Source organism: Arvicanthis niloticus, chromosome 6 (genome assembly GCF_011762505.2).
Source record: "Arvicanthis niloticus isolate mArvNil1 chromosome 6, mArvNil1.pat.X, whole genome shotgun sequence".
In the NCBI taxonomy this organism is placed as follows: Eukaryota; Metazoa; Chordata; class Mammalia; order Rodentia; family Muridae; genus Arvicanthis; species Arvicanthis niloticus.
Genome location: NC_047663.1, coordinates 47,803,517 through 47,817,906, shown reverse-complemented (window position 1 = coordinate 47,817,906; position 14,390 = coordinate 47,803,517). Strand labels below are relative to the sequence as shown.

The window sequence follows — 14,390 nt, the reverse complement described above, 5'->3', positions numbered from 1 at the left end:
TACATTTGCCTTCCCTTTCTCTACAGAAACTCCACACATTTGAATACATCAAAAATTATTCATTTTTGTTGTTGGGTAATGTCTTATTTTATGAGAATAATATATTTTATTTATCTGATCATCATTTGAATGCTCCTGCTCTCTGACAATTATAAATTGTAATTGCCTGCATAATAAAAGCAAAACTGATTTTTTTAATCCCAACTTATTTTAGGTACATGAAAATTTTCTCATTCATATTGTAACTTTATGCTTGTTATTCCACTGGCCTAAATTGATGTTTGGGAGTACGATTTCCCAAGGGCCTCACTATACACTTCAGGTTGACTTCACAGGGTCCTACTTTGCAGTGAGTTAGGCAAACATCATAGGGTCTCATTGTGCAGTGAAGCTGATTTTACAGGGTCACACTGAGCAGCTTGGCTGACCTCACATTTGTGTTGATGCTTCTGTTTAGCTGCATGTGTGCTGAGATCACAGGAATATGATCACATCTGGCTTGATTTCTAATTTATTTGTTCAATATTTTTTTAAAGTCTCTTGTTCCTTACCTCCTCTGCTCCTTAAACCACTTCCACTCTCACACAGTCCATCTTCTACATTACATGTGGCATTCATCACACCATATTTTCTTAACGCACTTTTATTAATTTAGGTGTCAGTTGAATTTTTAAAAACATGTTTAAAATCTGCATATTCTAGGCTATATTTTTGCACTGTGGTATTTCTTTGTATTCTTCAGTAGAACTCTTCATTACATTCTACAGATATTAAAAATAATGTCATTGCCATTGAATATTTCTGTCTTTTAAACTTTATTTTTCACATGAGGAGGAAACAGACTTAATTTACATATTGTCTGTGATGTCCCTGATAATTCTGTTATACTGTGCCAATGAGATTTCAGGGTTTAGCTATAACAGAAGGTACAATCTTAAGTGCATGAGAACTACAGTACATCATATTTTAAAACAATATTCAATAAAAAGATACAAGACAAAATTCTATGAGTGATTATTCACTTTTTAAGTGTGTATGTGAATGTGTGTACATAGGAGTGATCACATAGATCACCGGTTGGGAGACAACATCATACTTCAAGAAACAGAACAAAGTGCAAAGAGAAGATTGTGTGGAGACAGAAGAGATCAAGGTGTGCATATTTCTATAGATGATTACACAGAGGCTCAAGTGAATATGTTCCCCAGGCAGTGAGAAGCCCATAGATGCATGATTGGCTTCACATGGAGATGATGAGGCAGGGGTACTGATCAGTGGAGTATAAACAATTGGATTTGTGTGTCATCACCTACCAAAAAAAAAAAAACAACTGAGGAAATAAATAGACAAAGGTTATTCTATGCTATAGTTAAACAAAGAATATAAAAAATAAAGAAAATCATCTTTCTACAGAAATCAGACAAACAAATAGAAGTGGTCTATGGTCTCATACATATTCACACATTGTTGCTTTGTGAAAGATGGGAAGTCAATGAACTTCATATCCTTCAGTCTATGAAACAGAACCTTCTCTATCTCTTTTAGATTGTCACAAGTGTTAAAAAAGCTCCCCACTTAAAATAGATGTTTTACAAAGTGAAATATGGATGACCATGAGGAATTTGGAGATTCTAGCTTTCTTTCTTCTTTCCTTCATCTTAGAGAAATAAATTGAATGATCCCTATTTATTAATTAATTCCAAATTAAAACAAATTATATAAATGACAATTGTATGTAATGATTCCAATAAATTTATTAAGGGTCAAGACAAATCAGAAAATATAAGATGGGTAGAAAGAATATGGGGAGCTAAGAGGGGAAAATAATATCAAAACCAGTATGGGGGAACCTGAAGACTAGAAGGAAGTAGGCTAGTGTAGAAATTTCACTGTAATCCAGTATCATAACTCCATTATGTAAACTATTTCACTGATGTATCCATGAACACAAAAATCATGGTAACATGATAAAATTTTCCAGTATCATAAGGGGAACAGAGATCATATTAGACAGTATCTCATCCACCGTGAATTTTCAGGATTGTTTATCCAAGGTGAGGAGGAAGTTGTAGCCAGGTATCAAAGAAAACCTTTCTTCCTTTGACTACTTCACCAAGTCTCTGCCCTTACATGTATTAAACAGTTATGTAGTATGCCCTTTCCTTGTAGGTCCTATGATGAGGGACAATATCTGATATACAATATTAATATCAATACATGCATTACATGAAATTAGGTATCAATTAAAAGTACTTCCATTACAGAGAGATTTTCTTGCTGCAGATAACTCTTATTAGAGCCTTCTTTATGTCTTTGTTCCTCAGGCTGTAGATGAAGGGGTTCAGCATGGGAGTCACAACTGTGTACATCATAGCCATGGTATTTTCCTTTAGAGTTGAATTATTACCTGATGGACATAGGTAGAGACCAATAATTGTCCCATAGAACAGAGACACCACAGACAGATGGGAACCACAAGTGGAGAAGATCTTGTGGATGCCCTGGGTAGATGAAATCTTAAGAATGGAGAAGAAAATCTTTACATAGGACATAACAATGAATAAGAATGGAATAATACTGATGAGCCCGCCCATGATAAATATCATCAATTCATTAACATAAGTGTCTGAGCAGGACAACTTCAGAAGAGCAGAAATGTCACAGAAAAAGTGGAGAATCACATTCTTCTCACAAAAAGACAATCTAGCCATGAGTAGGGTGTGCAGCAGGGCATGAGATGTTGTCAGCATCCACAGGAGCAGCACTAGTGAAGCACAGAGCTTGGTGCTCATGATGCTGGTGTAATGCAGAGGAAAGCAAATGGCCACATAGCGGTCATAGGCCATGACCACAAGAAGGAAGCTCTCCATGTCTCCAAAAACCATAAAGAAGTACAGCTGTGTCAGGCAGCCTGCATAGGATATAGATGGTACTTGACTCTGCATGTTCTGCAGGAACTTGGGCATTGTGACAGAGGAGAAGCAGAGGTCAGAGAAGGACAAGTTGCTGAGAAACAAGTACATGGGTGTGTGGAGATGGGAGTCCAGTTGAACAAGGACAATGATTAGCAGGTTTCCCAGGACGGTGGTGAGGTACATGGCCAGGAACAGAGCATAGAACAGGAGATGATACTCTGATGGGATTGGCAGACCCAGGAGGAGAAAGTTCGATACCAAAGTTTGATTGTTTACATTCATGTTCTTTCTCTAATGACTTTAGGAAAAAATTACATTTTCTTAAAATCCCAGTGGTTGTGCCTTTATGAGATCATAGATCAATTCCACTCTTTTGTCTCATTTGTTTACTTACAAAGAATTTTCCTTTATTTTTTATATTCTTTAATTTTTATATTCTTTACCTCACTATGACATAGAATAATCTTGGCCTATTTATTTCCTCAATTGTCTTTGGTAGATGATGACATACAAACCAAATCCTGTACACTCTGCTGATACCTACCCCCAACATCCATATCCACATTTCATTGAAAAGGGACATGGTTTGTGACATACAAGGTGTGTTGTATACTATTCAATAATTAATCTATTCTCTTCAAAAATAACTCTAGTTCTTACGTCTAAATCTGTTCAGTCTTTGTAGCCACATTGCCCTAGCATGTTCTACTTCTCTAGTATTGCCTGGTCACATCTAATTCCTTCTCATATGGAAAATGTATTGGCATTTTTCTTTCTTGCATTCCTGTTAAAGAATGGTGTAAACTGCAGTTTACAACATTCTGTAGTTTATTTCTGTGAAGTTTCTTGAAGAATTTTTGTATGCTTAATCCTCATAATTCAAAATGAGTCCCAAGAAAAACCATATACTTTGATGCATTAGATTACCATTGAAATTCAGGTGCAGTTGTCCTTGTGATCTACAGAATTAGCTACCTGCTGCTGACTAATCATCTTTCACAGGCACATGTGGCTCAATTCATCCCCAAAGAAATTCATTCTTCTCCCACAACTTGTTCTTTCTCCCATTTCTTTACTTTTTCATAATATTTAATAATTAATTCATTATCCTGTGTGAGAGTTCTACTGCATTTTTTCTTTTACTTCCCCTGGACACCAACCCAGGACCTCATACAGTTTCTCATCTTCATTCTCTTCTTATCCAGTTATTCAACATCATCTAATTGCATTCTTAGAAATGGATGCTATTGTTTCTTAAATGAAATATTGAAGTCAACATTCAATTTCAACCTCTGTCCAAAGTCTCAATACTATTTTATTCAATAGATTTAACCTACATTGGCATTATGACATATACACTTCTCTCTTTCCAAATTCATTCCTTAGATGACCATATTCTTTTTAAGGATGCAATTTTTATAACATACCCAAACATTGGTTGTTCACCCAACTTCTATCATGCATTAAAGCCAAATATGGCCTCACATGGCACACATGCATTTGACTCTTCAGCAATGCTGTCCTCTGAGTTAAAGTTTGTGACTCTATCATTTCTAAATTAATATTCTCCTTGCCTATCATATCTTCTCCTCTGTGGTATATCTTGTCCCTTTTATATTTCCACAATATAACATATCATAGATTAAGTTATAATTTCTTTGTGTCCTTATATAGTAAGACCTGTTACCATGGTCTCATACCATCTTATACTCATCTCAGAGCTTGTCATACAATCACAGCTATTATTGACAGACTGTAAACTTCATGCAGGAAAGGTCATGCCTGTCTTCACCCTGCAACAAGGTAAGCCCTGATGGTATTCATGAAGATTTCCTGGGTATGCTATAGCCTGAGACATAGGCTAAAATTTAAGGAAGAAATTTACATTAAATCCAAATAATTACTCTTTTATTCTCCTAAAAATATGAAGTCAACAAACTTACCCTTTTAACATTAAATTTTGATAGTCTGTGATTAGCTTTAAGATGTGAATATGTATTTATGGAAAGTATTGGGGTGTGCAAAATTTAATACTCTTTTTAATAACACTAACGACTAATATTTGTGCTTCATATGATTCTACTATATTCATATGACATTCATTTCCATATACAAATGGTTCCACTGATAATGATGTAGAAAAATATATACAATGAATATTTTATCAGTTAATTTTAATCCTACCCTTGAGTGCATAGGGAATAAAAAACCTAACATGACAGCTTTAATTGAAACTGCTCTAGAGTTTAAAATCCATTTTGGTCAAATTACAGTTCAAGGTATTTTTATGAAAGTGCTTTACTGTGCTTTTAACATTTCATTTAGTTATTAACATTATATCAGAGTGAAGTAACTCTGACCTTTCATAATGTAACAAGCCTCATGTGAGCAGTTAATAGAAAAAACAGAAAACTTAGAGTATTTTAAGTTTTCTTAGAGTAATATAAGAAAACTGTGCATGAAGCTTCTCAGCATTATTTGTATTCTGTGAATGAGTGGGGCCCAGGGTTTATGTAGGCTTACAAGAAGAGATTGAAAAGCAAAGATCACCTATGATGGTTGCTGCTGCTGATCTAATGGACCTTACTTCTTCAGTTGTAAAACTCACAATTTTTACCTGAATAGCAGAGAAGACTGTCCAAGGAAATAGTTCTAGCAGTTATTACACAATCAGTTCACTTGGACTTCTCTGAAAACTGACTCTGGTTTTCAAGCTGATACTCAGTCATATAAATGGACACTCAGGTGGTGTGAATACTCTTGGTGTTGTTGCTATCTGTGCTTTTGTGGATAGATCTCTTCAAACCTTACTAATCTTTAAGACTAAAGACTTACTAAAGAGGCTTAGGCCCTGCAGCATTGCCCTACCCTAAAGAGTTGTTATTGGGTTAAAATGGGAAAAATGCCCAATAAGTAATTGTAATAATCCCCATCTTATTATAATAATCTCCCAAATTATTATCAATATAATTGTGGAACAAGGTATTCATAAAATATTTCAAAGTGTTAAAAGTATAAAAATGGCAAAGAATAATATCATACCTGAAAACTGCTTGTCATGCTATCAGAAAACTGGAAGTGCAAGATTTGTACTTTGGAGGACAATAAAGTTCCTCCTGATAATTTGTCTAGGATGACTGAAGGTGTATTACAGTTCCTGCTCCAGATCCTGCTCAGTTTTATTCATTATAAGAACAGGAAGAACATCCTCTGAAGTCCACATCTTCTTACATGTCCCCTTCTATCCATCTATGCACCCCAAGGGCTCTGCATCCCTCAGGAATCCTGATCTTGAGCAATTACCTGGGACCTGCATACAACCAATTTTTCAAAGCCCTGAGGTAGGAGCAGTTGATGGTCACTGATCAGTTCTTAACATACTTAGTATGAAGGTGGAAATGAAGGGAAAATCAGATGCATACTTACCCTTTGTCTGTTAATGAAATTCACAGAATTTTTGTGTGATCCAACTTAGATCTCAGTAGACTAAGCCCAAGCTATTTAAAAACCAGTTAAATAATTGTGAATGCTGTTTTGAGCTATTCTATCAATTTATTGGAATGGAGTTGTTGAGAGCATTCTTTTGTAACTCTCTTCATTTTCTAAGCATGTATAGCATAAATCGTCTTTCATTTCTTATTTATATGACTTATGCAGACTTCATTTTTGGAATGACTAATGGCTTGTTACCATTTTAAAAATCAACAGCTTTTAAATCTCTTTTGATACTTGATTTTCGATTTCAATTGATTCCTACTTTGGTGTGTGTGTGTGTGTGTGTGTGTGTGTGTGTGTGTGTGTGTGGTCATTTTCTCTGCCTCTTTTGACTTTAAGGCATTCTTATTAAGTTCCTAAAACAATCACCTTTAGATCTTGTTTCTTCTCCAATGTTTGTATTATGTGGAATTAATTTTGCTACAATTTCTATGTTTGTTGTTTTCCCAAATTTCCATTAATTGTTATTTTTGTGGTGAAAATTTCATTACTTGTGTATTTTTACCTCTCCTGGGTGTACTTTTTTGAGGATATTTGAGATGCCTCTGGAGCTGCAGGGTCTTGGGGTCCTGGAAGGTGGGTGACAGGCTGATCTTTTTGTGTGGCTGAGGACACCTTTTAGCCCAGCCTTCTTAGTTTTCAAGGCCTTTGCTTTGGCTTCAGCTTTGGGAGGGGCAAGAACTTCCTTTTTCACAATTGGCACATCTTGGCAAAAAGAGTTGCTCCAGTTGTCTTTTTTATATATCAAGTTCGATGTATTTTTAAGTCTTAGAACATTAAGATATTTATCACGGTGTAGTAAAATAGAACAAGAAACAGAACTAAACTGTTTATATATTGGGTTATGTGATTGTGGTGGTTTTAATAGGTATGCCCCTCCCCCCATTAATTCATGTGTTTGAGTGCTTGGACCATAGAGAGTGACAGTATCAGGAGTTGTGGTCTTGATGGAGAAAGTATGTCACTGTGGATGCAGGATTTGAGGTCTCATACATATGCTCAAGCTTATGCCCCACTATGGAATCTAGTCTTAGTGAACTGCAGAAGACAATCTTCTCAAGGCTACCTTTGGACCAAGAAGGAGAACTCTTGTTTTTTTCCAGCACAAAGTCTGCTTGCATAATGTCATGATTTTCACTATGATGATAATGAACTAATCCTCTAAAACTATAAACCAGCCAAATTAAATATTGTGCTTTATAAGAGTTTCCTTGATCATGGTGTCTCTACATTGGAAAAAACCCTAAGACAGTGATTAAGCTATTTATGATCAACATAATTATTTGTACAGCACCCAAGAGATTCTGAAAAGGGTGTTTTAGCTACCAATCTAGTAACATCATAGGATACAAATATGAACGTACATATTTAATTATTGCCCAATCTCTAAATAGTTTATCAACTTTTCAAAATATATCAACTTTTCCCTCGTATAGGTGAATACATATCTCAGAAAATACCTGAAAACAAAAATAGAAACAAAATTCTATAGCCTGACACTTTCTTCTACAAATGTTTGTTTATATGAAAGTTTCACTTACAGATTAGGCACAGTCAATACTAACAATAACTAATAATGACAGTTATAATAATTTACCGTGAAAAACGTCATCTGATTGCTCTTTATTTCTATTTCTCAAAAATATTTTACTGTCATCCACTCACCCGACTACTTTTGATCATAAGAACTATTACAATGTCTAAGTATCAGGAAATAAAGTGAAGGACACAGCAATATGATATAGCTTTTGGTAGCTCTGTAAGTTTCTTTTGAAGGTTTGCCTGAAACTCCCTAAATGAGGCATTAGAGAACAAGGTTGAATTGTTTCTCAAGTTGGCTGAATTTTATTTTCAAATTTATCTCCAATTAATAACTTCTCACAAAGAAAAAAAATAGTTTTCCCATGAAATCCTAATAGATATAAAAACCACACAAAGTGTATTCCCCATATCCAGCCATTGATGGCCACTTCAAATCAAACCTAAAGATAAATTTTGGAGATTTTATTTTGACTGGGCGTATGTTACCTTATTAGTATTTTGCTCATACACTGTGTCTTAAGGTTTTGTGTATTTATGTATCTGTATGTATTTTTCATACTTTTCTTTGGTTTTCCTTTTTTTCTACTTACCCATTTGTTTTCTAAAGTGAGAAAGGAGACATAGAGTTGAATAGGGTGGGAGGATCTGAGAGAAGTTAAAGGGAAATAATAATTCAGATATATTATATAAAAATATTTTCAATAAGTAGGCTAAGCACAACAGAAAGGCAAAAAAACTTAATGTTTTCTGAGTTTTATATTTCTTTACATACGGATTTTATAAGTACACAATCAATAAGTACAAAATAATTCCTTTTGGGATAGGGTTAGGGTTAAGGTTAGGATTAGGGGTGAGGGTTTTGGAAAATTACTAAATACTGAAGTAAGTGGTTTAACAGATGACATCTTGACACAAGTTAATGTTACAGGCAAGAAAAATTGTATCATGAAATGGTTAGTTACTCTCACAACTTTTGTGACACTTTTACACAAGCATACCATGGTGTTGTTTTCAACAATAGGGCAGTATCATCAGTTTGTAAAGAGACTTCCACTGCCCTAACATGTTACATCTGATCAAGTTATTGGCCAAAAGAACACCATGGAAACCTGCAAACAATCCAGGCTATTGCCAAATCTATTGGTTGCTCTTTACAAATTGTGCTACAGATGTAAAATCTTACAATTATTGTGCAAAGGTATCCATATGCAGAAAAGAGCCCCAGTACACCTCTGTCACTGTCTTAAATAATTCTCTAAGAAGGAGCACAGAACTTAGTGTTTGTATGAATGTTAGGGAAATCTCCCATGACATCTTCCTCTGTGATCCAGATAGGTCTCAGTGCAAAACTGAAAGCATGTTCAGAAAGGTGGAGGTGAGGTGCTTTTAAGTTCACCTAATTGAAGTGTATAACTGATTGCACTGCTATGGATAAAATAAGTTTGAGGACAGAGGACAGACAGTAGCATATGAACTCTGCATAGTTCCCAAACTGTGTGCTACTCTGCTTGGGAATGTCTGCTTCTTTAGTCAATTCATCACCTCTGTGACTAAATAGCTCAGGTAAACTACTTAAAAGAAAGAGAGTGCCACTCTAATCATGTTTTCTAATGTTTGCCCATGGTCACTTGGCTTTACAATCCTGATCTCATATTAAAGTTATACATCAATAGAAGTATGCAATAGACAAACACACACACACACACACACACACACACACACACCCATGTAGGCCGCCAACCTTATGCGGCTGAATAAAACGGCACTGCAGAGTTGACATGGGTGACTAAAACAATGCTGTGCCACTTCAACTCTGCAGGCCAAGGGCGCAAATTGCGCGTGCCAGCAGCTCTGAGGCGGCAATCCAAGATGGCGGCCTGCCTAGGCTCTGGTAGGAACTACCAGAGGCCTGCACATGCACAGTTCAATTTGGATCCAGCCCCTCCCGAATGGGGCATGCAAATGAGGTACCACTAGGGTACCACGAACCTGACCAATCACCCCCTTCCGGGCGGGTATGCTAATGAGGCATTGCAAGTTGACCAATCGGACACCTCCATGCGCTTTGCCACTCCTAGGGCTGGGGGTATATAAGCAGCCCATTATGGGCATTTGAGGTCTCCTCCTGAAAACTAAAAGAGTGCTTCCAATAAAGGCTGTTGAGAAGGATCCGGTTTGTCGCGTCTTTCTTGATGATCTAGCGGGGGTGCAACAAAGTGGTGCCGAAACCCGGGAACGAAGAACGAAAAATGAAAAAAGAAGAAAGAAAAAAGAAGAAAGAAGAAGAAAGAAAGAAGAAAAAAGAAGAAAGAAAAAAGAAGAAAGAAAAAGAAGAAAGAAAAAAGAAGAAACCTGGGACAGAAGAAAGAAGAAACCCAGAAAAGAAGAAACCTGAGAACGGGGGACCAGAGGAGAAATTCTCATGGATCCAGAACTCTTTACCCTAGAGCAGCGGTACCGGTAAGTTCCCAGGTTGAATGGGATAACAAGAAAAGGTCCTCGGAAAGAGAGGATTTGAAAGTCTGCGGATTCAAAAGCCCTCAGAAAAGAGGCAACTCAAAAGCCCTCCATAAAGAGGTAATTCAAAAGTCCGAGGTATAGTGGCAATTTGTCCATCAGCAGTAAAAGCAACTGGGAAAGTTTTTGCGGGAACGGGACAATAATTAAAACAGTAGGACAGGGCTAGATAACTTCGCCTGTCCACCTGTGTGTAAACCTCACGTAGCTAAGTGAGTAACATGGGGAATACTCCCTCCAACCAATTTTTGAGCGCGCTGCAAGAGCTCCTTGAGCAGTGACACCTTGATATAAAGAGAAAAATCCTAGAGGGCTTTCTACATGAGATAGATCGAGTGGCCCCGTGGTTCGCTCTCACAGGGTCTCTAACCATTGGCTCATGGGAGAAATTGGGTAGAGATCTTGATAGGGAGGCTGAGGAAGGGTCAGTGGAACCCAGGGTGAGGCCCCTTTGGCGCATAATACGCACCTGCTGGGAGGATAAAAGATGTGTTGAGGGTGTGAAAGCAGGACAGAAATTGCTTCAAGAGCATCAGGAGAGCATGTCAGAAGAGGAAAGGGCCTTTAAGGAGAAAAAAGAGGATAAGGGGTACAAAAATAATGAAAAGGGAAAAGCTAGCAGAGCCAAAGACAGGCCTAAACGGCCTGAAAAGGATAAAAAGGAGAAAAGGGAAGAGGTATCCACAGGGATTTACCCCTCTTTGAAAGAATTAGAGACTTCAGATGAGTCAGGGTTAGCTTCTGAGGAAGAAGCAGAGCTCAAAAGGGGAGCCGCTAGCTAAGTATATACAAAAAAGATGTGATTTTGGTCGGGGAAACATCAGTAAGGCCAAGGATAAACAGGAAGAGGATAAGTTAGGCAAAATGGAGGAGGAGCTGAAAGAGTTCCTAGCCGAAATGAGATCTTTGACTCTTTCAAGAAAGAAACAGGAAGAGGGGAGAAAAGATGGGAGTGGGCTTAAGCCACCGCCCTGGGCGGCACCTAGTGCCCTGCCTGCAGGAACGCTGCCTCATGCGGAAGTTCCGCAGAGCCCACCATTAGAAAAGGGATCTTCCTTTTGCCCTCAGACGTGGAAGGAGGCCATGGGGGCCTTTCCTGTTTTTGAGGAGATAATCGGCAGAGAATTTATGAGCCTTTAGAGTTTAAGCAACTAAAGGCCTTGGCTGAGTCCATCCATCCAGGCGTATGGGATTAATGCATCTTTTAACCTTGCGTGCCATGACCCCATCCGATTGGATGAGCACAGTTAAAGCCTGCTTAAGTATGGGTCAGTATTTGAACTGGAAGGCCCTGTATATCTAGTACGCTCAAAGCCAGGCTCAGGCCAACCAAATCGATGGCCAAGATGCATGGTCCTTTGACATGTTAATGGGTCAGGGTCAATGGGCCGCAAATCAGACAGGTTATCCCATACCAGTTTACAGCCAGATTAATGCTATGGCCATAAAGGCATGGAGGTTCCTGCCCAACAAAGGAGAGGTATCAGGAAACCTAACAAAGGTCATCCAGGGGCCCACGGAGCCATTTTCTGACTTCATGGCAAGAATGATAGAGGCAGCAGAGAGGATTTTTGGTGACCCAGATACAGCCATGCCATTGATAGAACAGCTTATCTATGAGCAGTATACGAAGGAGTGTAGGAATGCTATCACTCCATGGAAGGCTAAAGGATTGCAGGCATGGATGAAGGCATGCAGGGAGATAGGAGGACCTTTGTCCAATGCAGGATTAGCAGCTGCCGTTCTACAAGCTGCAAGAGGAATAGAGAGAACCAAAGTATGATTTACTTGTGGGAAACCTGGGCATTTCAAAAGACAGTGCCCTGAGAGAACAACTTAATGTAATAACTGGTCGCTCTGCTGCGGAGTGTCATACTTATTAGCATAAAACAAAAAAGAATTTACCTTTCACCAGAGATTGGTACAAGTTTTTATGCCACCTATGCTGGCCTTAATTTTACTCGGCAGGATAGCTATGCCTGCTAATCCTTTTGATGTGTGGTTGCTTTGTGGAGTGACCATTTAATAAAACCCCACAGAAAAGGCAGGACCTCATTGTGACGTCCCAAAAGAAGCCACTGCTTTCCTAGGTGCTCCTTGAGTAAGAGCCCGGCTCATGGGTCCTCTGAAGCCATGGCAGGGAGAGATGTGCTAAGTGGCTACATGGGCAGGAGAAGAAATAGAAACAAATTCCCGGAGTATGTTTTTGGCCATCTCAATGTTGTGGGCAATGACCAAAGCTTTCTGAATGTCCTGGTAGGAATAGCCCTGACTCATGAGGCGCTCAATCTCACTTGAAAGCTGTGGTGAGGGCGCAGTGGCTGCAGGGTTAGCAGTGGCACCTCCACCTTGTTGATAGCTACTTGCTTTTCGTTCTGAGTTGATTCTCCGAGGGAATGGTTTGGGGGGCAGGTAAAGAGAGTTGTTCTCACTTCCACAAGCTATATAATCTCCATTGGAAGTTTCCCATTGCTGTTGTGGCAATGAGTCACACAGTACAAGCTGCCACAGTCCTTAATGACTTATCCACTAATACAGCTGCTGCCCTTGAGTTACAAGCATCCTTAAATGTCCAACTAAAAGGAGGACTCAGTCAAATAATTGACCTTGTCCAAGAGCAGGTGGATGCACTGTGGCAGTTGGGACAAATTGGATATGAAAGGAAATATGCTGTATTGTGTATTACTGCTATACTCAAGCTACTAATCTGTCTTGTCAGCTTTCTGGTTTTTTGACAGGTTTTTTGACTAGTTTTTTGGCAGACTTTGAAAGTTTGATGAGGCGGTTGCAGATAGCCGTTGTGACAGTGAACTCCACTCACTTAGACTCTAGTCTCACCAGCAGACTTGCTGCGTGTATTGCTGGAGCTGTTTCATCTTAAAGAGTGGGCGGGAGTCCTGGTTTGGGAGCCATGGTGTTGGCCAGTTGCGTCTTTTGCATGTGGCTTCTATGCAAACTAAAGAGAGACCATGCCAGGCACAAAACCGTAGTCTACCAAGCCTTAGCCACCATCGAGAATGGTGAACCGCCCCATGTTTGGCTAGCAACCCTAAAGGAAATATGAGCGGGTTTCATAGATATAAGCCCTTAAGTAGTGCACTACTGGCAGTTTGAGGTGTTTGTGAGTGGGTACTCGACAGGGAATGTTCCACGAGTTGATAGATTTCCCAAAAGTATGCCTGATTGCACAAAGGTTTGATGCCAAAAACCTCCTCTCCTGGTGGCGCCCCAGGGTGGAGGCTCCCTTTCCCAGTCAAAAGGCATCGAGATGGGTATGGGAAGTAAACCCATTACAATATCCCATCTTGCACAGGGGATCAGGCCTCTGCTTTCCCTCACTGTACAAGTACACTCATAGGGCAACTATCATGTACCCATTCTATTGACTCAGGATTTGCAATAAAACAAAAAAGGGAGAGATGTTGGCCGCCAACCTTATGCGGCTGAATAAAACGGCACCGCAGAGTTGATACGGCTGACTAAAACAATGCTGCACCGCTTCAACTCTGCGGGCCAAGGGCGCAAATTGCGCGCGCCAGCCGCTCTGAGGCGGCAATCCAAGATGGCGCCTGCCTAGGCTCTGGTAGGAACTACCAGAGGCCTGCGCATTCACAGTTCAATTTGGCTCCAGCCCCTCCCGAATGGGGCATGTAAATGAGGTACCACTAGGGTACCAGGAACCTGATCAATCACCCCCTCCCGGGCGGGACATGCTATTGAGTATGCTAATGAGGCATTGCAAATTGACCAATTGGACACCTCCATGCACTTTGCCATGCCCAGGGCTGGGGGTATATAAGCAGCCCGTTCTGGGCATTCGAGGCAGTCTCTCCCAAGAAATCTAAAAGAGCGCTTCCAATAAAGGCTGTTGAGAAGGATCCGGTTTGTCATGTCTTCCTTGCTGATCTAGCAGGGGCGCGA

At 39.3% G+C, this 14,390-nt stretch overlaps 1 protein-coding gene across 2 annotated transcripts; it reads right to left on the bottom strand.

Annotated features, from left to right (window-relative positions):
- Positions 1-798: 798 nt before the first annotated feature.
- Positions 799-6,111, bottom strand: LOC117710917 (olfactory receptor 1500). 2 transcript variants are annotated; one of them, XM_076936349.1, is made up of 2 exons: positions 5,958-6,111; positions 799-3,213 (listed from the first exon to the last, which is right to left on the bottom strand). In XM_076936349.1, exon 2 carries the CDS (start codon positions 3,195-3,197, stop codon positions 2,259-2,261), a length of 939 nt encoding a protein of 312 aa, XP_076792464.1. In that variant the 5' UTR covers positions 3,198-3,213; positions 5,958-6,111; the 3' UTR covers positions 799-2,258. The 2 variants fall into 2 exon arrangements, with proteins under 2 accessions (XP_076792464.1, XP_076792465.1); XM_076936350.1 differs by having other exon boundaries at positions 799-3,133.
- Between the last annotated feature and the right edge of the window lie 8,279 nt (positions 6,112-14,390).